Source organism: Gymnoscopelus microlampas, assembly GCF_963454915.1.
Source record: "Gymnoscopelus microlampas genome assembly, chromosome: 13".
Taxonomy (NCBI): Eukaryota; Metazoa; Chordata; class Actinopteri; order Myctophiformes; family Myctophidae; genus Gymnoscopelus; species Gymnoscopelus microlampas.
In genome coordinates, this window is record NC_139950.1 from 12204277 (window position 1) to 12210993 (window position 6717).

Consider the following 6717-nt stretch of genomic DNA (forward strand, 5'->3'; position numbering starts at 1 on the left):
TAACAGAGTATACATTAAGTTCTCATTTATCGATATCATGATGCAAACTTACTTTTCAAAGTTTTAAAGAAAGAAAGAAAAAACGCCATGTTACCTGGCAGCCCACCATTGGGCCCTGTGCCACAGGTTGAGAATGGCTGCTCTAACTTCATATCACTGTTGTCGGGTAGAAACCTCTAATCTCCATATTCTAACTTTTTGTATTTTTTCGTAAATTAACACCCTACTTGATCATAATACAGCGCCATACAAAAGCTTCAAAAGTAGCTGATCTACAAGCTCGAAGCGCGGCGACTGTTATATCTGAATTTGAATCCTGAAAAGTAACAGTTTTGGACATATGAGGTTTCCACCCGACAGAGATGATATGAAACGAAAATATGTAAAAATGTAAAAGTGTTCAATGATGTCACCACTTCCTGGCTTCTGTCACATTACACTGAAATGTTGTAAACAGACACACTGCTGTTTCCTTTCAGCCCCACGTGTGAGTGTGTGTGTGTGTGTGTGTGTGTGTGTGTGTGTGTGTGTGTGTGTGTGTGTGTGTGTGTGTGTGTGTGTGTGTGCGTGCGTGTGTGCGTGCGTGCGTGTGTGAGAGAGAGATAAAGAATGAATGAACATGCATACACGCGCAGCGCGAACACACACACACACACACACACACACACACACACACACACACACACACACACACACACACACACACACACACACACACACACACACACACACACACACACACACAGAGGCTTATCGGTGTGTGATCAGCTGGAATCCATCTTGTTCACACGAACATGGAGGAGGTCAAAGGTCACCCCAATGCCCTCTGGGAGAGACAGAGAGGAAGAGAATGTGTGTTTATATCAGTATATAAACACACACACGCATGCGCACGCACGCACGCACGCACGCACGCACGCACGCACGCACGCACGCACGCACACACACACACACACACACACACACTCTCTCTCTCTCTCTCTCTCTCTCTCTCTCTCTCTCTCTCTCTCTCTCTCTCTCTCTCTCTCTCTCTGCTAAATCTCCTCTTCTCCACGTTGTGGCAACTGTGGTTTGTATAGATTTGCGGAGTGCATATCTCCGCCAGGCTGGGTTGCCAAGCCAGGGCTGTATAAGTGGTGGTTTTGCAGCTGTCAGAAAATAACCTAAGCAAGTAGAAAATAACCTAAGCAAGTACATAGCCTCTACCCTCTATGTCAAAGAGGGCTGAAGAGGTTAATGTATGTTTTGTAATAATAATACAAAATCTAAGTAACTAAAGTTTCCAACTAATTGTAGTGGAGTAACATTTAGCTGTGAGACGTAGTGGAGTAAAAGTAAAAGTATTGAACATTGAAAATACTCCAGTAAAGTAAAAAAAAGAAGAAAAAAAAGTCAAGTGGTACAGTACAGACAAGTGGTACAGTACAGAAATTCCATAACTCCATAACGGATCCGCCACAGTAAAAAAAAAACGCGCCTATGGTTTTTGCTTGAAATCAGTAATTTTAATAGCTTTTTTTTCCTGCAGAGATCTGATGTTTACAGTGAGAGAACATTATGCAACCTGTTGTTCTTGAACACGCTCGACCGTAAGCCGAGCTTTCACGACACTTCCGGCGCCTGACGGCAAAAGTCTGTATGCGATTTCAAGCAAGAACCATAAGCGCGTGTTTTTAACTGTGGCGGATCGTGTTTTTAACTGTGGCGGATCCGTTATACAGTTATGGAATTTCTGTACTGTACCACTCGTCCAGGATATCACAACGTCGTAATAAAGGTAAGAATAACGTGGGGCGAAATTCCCCTTTAAGTAGAGTAGCCTACTTGGTGGATATTTCAGAAGATCCACCATCCCAAGTGGGCACCAGATCTCGCAAACGTCTATATGTTTAGTGACTGTGAGTGAGTGAAAGGCCACACATTGTACACTTGAATTGAAACTTGAAACACATAGTGCCGAATAATGTTAAAACTGCATGAATTTGGTAGACATGCCAGACTACTTTACAATACAGGTGCTTATTTTCACAACAATAATTTTGAGTTACAAAATGATGTAACTGTACTGTATCACTCTGGTGTACTCTGGCCTTACAATAAAAAAGATTACTTTCATAAAACAATCCACGTCAATGCCGTATCAACTTTTCAAAGAGCCTATGAATTTAACTTATCTTGTCTGATCTGCACCACTCCATAGGTCACTGATCAAACACATTGCATTAGGTTATAAATATGGACTCAAGGTTGACTGTTTCACTGTTACATTATAAATGTAAAATATTTGAGTACATACGGATGGAGGAATGCAGGTAGGTATAGTACTCAAATGGTAAATATTAATTACTATTAATTGGAGTCGAGTTAAATATTTTTTTCTCAAAACCATTAACACACGGCAGCCTTTTAGAATGTACGTTTTGGCGGGGGGGTCATTTTGTTTTTCTTTGAGGACTTGCCGGGCCGGATTAAGATGGTCAAAGTGTCGGGTCCGTATGTTGTGTGTCATACTATATCACCGTTGTTGCACCTCCATATTTTAACTTGTCATGCTTTTTCTTAAATGTACGCCCTAATTGATCATACTACAGCGTCACACAAAAGCATCAAAAGTAGCAGATCAGACATATTCACACATTTTCAAATATGAAAAAAGCAGAAATAGCAGATCTACAAGCTTACAACGCGTCCCTTTGTGACGCGTTGTAAGCTTGTAGATCAGCTATTTCAGCTTTTTTACATGTATAAAATTGAAATACATATTAAATATGTTAATGTAAATTTAAGTTATTTGTCATATCTGCCCTGTGATTTTTGATTACAAAGCCTAAAAGGCAAGCAGATTTTTTCATTTCATTCATTATGTTCCAATGTTCAATGCCAAACACACAATTAATCACAATTATTATAGTGACAATTAATCGTCAACTTAAATTTGTAATCGTGACAGCCCTAAACACGGGGCAAAGTTTCATCCTATGCCTTTAACTGAAGCAGTGTCATGAAATGTATGTCACATGTCTCCATGAAGGTGGGAACCCTGTGCAGTATGTCCAAAGCTGTCACTTTTAGCATTAACTTAAATGTAAACAAAATGATAGCGAAACCACGTTGCGATGCGACGCAACGCGTTGTGAGCTTGTAGATGTGCTATTTTTGCTATTTTTGTGTGACATTGTAGTATGATGTAGTAGGGCATGCATTTACAAAAAAGAAAACATGGAAAGTTGAAATAAGGAGATGTGAGATTTCTGCCCTACGGTAACGATATGTACAAGTCATCTGACTGTAGAATAGTCACACACACACACACACACACACACACACACACACACACACACACACACACACACACACACACACACACACACACACACACACACACACAGTTTATTACCGTACGTCTTAGTCATTAAGCTGTTAGTAATAAAAGGTTGTTTCTTTAATAGTTCATCGTTAAACTCTTAGTAATTAAAGGTTAGTTTTATGTAATGGTTTGTCATTAAACTATATGCCTAGTACATGGTGGTTTATCATTAAACAATTAGGAATAAGAGGTAATTACTAGGGAGTCATTACACTATCATTTGTCATTACTCTTCTCTTGTGCTTTCCTCTTTCCTCCTTTAAACAATCTATTTTGTTGCTATATATATATATATATATATATATATATATATATATATATATATATATATATATATATACACACACACACAGTGTTTGTATATGTATGTGTATGTATGTAATTCCCATGTTACCTTCAGAACACACACACACACACACACACACACACACACACACACACACACACACACACACACACACACACACACACACACACACACACACACACTATATCAGATCACATGCATATTCATATTTTATGTACCTTGATTTCACCTCAGAATATTGGATGTCCAATTAATCTAATGTATTTGCATTAATCAAAAGTATAATAATCTAACGTATCTAATTACATTAGGAGTTAACTGTCTCATTGTTAGTATGCATATTGTCCAATTGAACACATTTGCCCATTTCACATTTAGGCCTACTTTGCAATTTGTAGCATGTTTTAAGAAATTCACGCATATAAATGAGTTACTGTGATTATACAAGCTCAGTGTTAATTTAGCCATTTGTAACTCTGACATTGTATAAATGTAATGTATTGAGTTAAATTGACACTCATAATTTTACTTGAGTTGTGATGATGATGATGAATATTATTCTTATGATAACTGTTATCATATTGCTGACTTACCGTCAGTACATTGGGGTGCTGCAGTCGGTCCATTAGCGTCATCTCTTTGATGAGTTTCAAGGAGGCCAGGCGGTAACAGGGTCCGTCGGATCCGGAACCAAACCTCCTCACGCAGTTCTCCATGTCGTGTCCGCTCAGGTCCACGGACTTCAGCGCCACTGGCGCGGTGCCGTTCACGGCGGCGCTGTGCACCGCCTTGGTGTAGCCGGACCCCAGGTACCGGGCCGCGGTCAGGTTGAGGTCCAGCCCGCCGCAGTCTGGCGCTGTCGATGTCCCAGTCGTGACGCGATTTTCGTTCGGAATATCGGCCCGCGCCCCGGACCGATATTCCGAAGGAGGGGATCGGTAATACCGAGAGGTCCGGTGGTGGTGATCCCTTAAATCCATGAGCCTCCTCCGCCTCTCCTGCGGCAGCAGCAGGTCCACCGAGTCCCCACGATGCTGCTGCTGTTCCCGGTATGCCCGGTTATCGGTCCTCCGGTATGCCCGGTTATCGGTCCTCTGGTATCGGAGAACCTCATCGTACCGATCCCGGATCTGCAGCCGCAGCTCGGCGAGGCTGCCCGGCTCGGGACCGGTCCCGGTCCCGTGTCGGACAGCCTCGCCGGGCTTCGGTCGGTCCACACCGGACTTCGAAGCTCCTGACAGCCCTCCACCATCTCGGTAGAACTGGACCGGGTCGAATGCGGCCGGTATGTTGTATAATACCGGTATGTAAAGCACATTCATCATAGTACCGAGGAGGAAGGAGATGCAGAACCCCGCCGCGAGCACGAGCTTATTCCTCCTCATCATAATAATAATGATGATAATAATAAATAAATAATAATAATTAATATCCGTCCATAGCACCAATAAATTATAATAACTAATAATAGGCAATAGCCTATTATAGACTGTTGTTCTGTTGCAGGCTAATAGCCGATATTTTCATCTTCTGTCTTTGTGATGATCAACACACAATGCAGAGAAAAGAAAGAAAAGAGACAGAAGCAAAGGAAAGGAAAGAAAGGGAAAGGAGGGGTATAGAAAAGAAAGGTAAGGAAGAAAGAAAGAAAGAAAGAACCGCGGTTCTTCTGTCACCGACCGTCTCGCGCTGCCGTCATGTTCTGTCTCGAGACGTTTAGGTTTGATCCGCGTGCAGCGGCGCGTGTCTCTCTCTCTCTCTCTCTCTCTCTCTCTCTCTCTCTCTCTCTCTCTCTCTCTCTCTCTCTCTCTCTCTCTCTCTGTGACGTCAGGGCAGCTGTGATAACTATAGGTTTATGATTGGTCCAGCTCTGCCTCCGGGTCATTATTCAACACAGGAGACTACATTACCCAGAGAGTGCAATTTGAAAAGAAACATTGGGCCAATAAACCCCTCCTCGCTTGAGCTGCCGTTTGGAACGCGCGCGCACTCACACACACACACACACACGCACACGCACGCACGCACGCACGCACGCACGCACACACACACACACACACACACACACACACACACACACACACACACACACATATGCGCAGAGAGAGAGAGAGAGAGAGAGAGAGAGAGAGAGAGAGAGAGAGAGAGAGAGAGAGAGAGAGAGAGAGAGATGGATAGTCAGACCTAATCCACTGGACAGAAACCAGACTTTTTATTTCACATTTCTGTGTGTGTGTGAGTGTGAGAGAGAGAGCGAGAGAGAGAGAGAGAGAGAGAGAGAGAGAGAGAGAGAGAGAGAGAGAGAGTGCAAGAGGGAGAGAGGAGAGGGAGAGAGGAGAGGAATCTGGCAGAATAATTCCCCTCCTCTATCCTCCATTGACTGAGTTCATAAACAGACTCTCCTTTCAGACAGTATGTCTGTTCATCTCTCTCTCTCTCTCTCTCTCTCTCTCTCTCTCTCTCTCTCTCTCTCTCTCTCTCTCTCTCTCTCTCTCTCTCTCTCACACATCTCATTCTCTCTTTTCTTCTACATCTCATTCTCTCTTTTCTTCCTTCCCTTTCTCCTCTCATCTGTCTCCCCCCCTTTCCTCCCACTCTCTGGAACATGTACAATAATGGCGTCTGATCGTCTCTTGAAATGAAAAACTGAAAATAACTGAAGGGAAGAAGCCTGTGTGTGTGTGTGTATGTGTGTGTGTGTGTGTGTGTGTGTGTGTGTGTGTGTGTGTGTGTGCGTGCGTGCGTGCGTGCGTGCGTGCGTGCGTGCGTGCGTGCGTGCGTGTGTGTGTGTATGTGTGTGTGTGTGTGTGTGTGTGTGTGTGTGTGTGTGTGTGTGTGTGCGCGTGTGTGTGTGTGTTGTAAGCTGGTTACTGATTTGCTGACTGGCTTGCATTTCAAAAGGTCAATAGGTCAGACGTCCAGTCCGCCTATGCAGAATAATGAGAGACCAGAATTAGCCACGCCCTCAGGATGACCCACACCGGTCGAAACCGGTCGGCTTTATTACTTTTAAACTGTGCATATTATGTAACATTACGATGAT

The 6717-nt window shown here is 43.2% G+C and overlaps 1 protein-coding gene across 1 annotated transcript in view; it reads right to left on the bottom strand.

The window, feature by feature from the left end:
• The window catches only part of pkdcca (protein kinase domain containing, cytoplasmic a), a 19050-nt gene extending 13638 nt beyond the window's left edge, over nucleotides 1–5412 (bottom strand). The window contains exon 1 of the mRNA XM_084077073.1: nucleotides 4268–5412. Within this exon, the coding sequence (XP_083933199.1) occupies nucleotides 4268–5062 (795 nt within the window). The 5' untranslated portion in view covers nucleotides 5063–5412. The remainder of the gene's footprint in view (nucleotides 1–4267) is intronic.
• Nucleotides 5413–6717: the final 1305 nt, after the last annotated feature.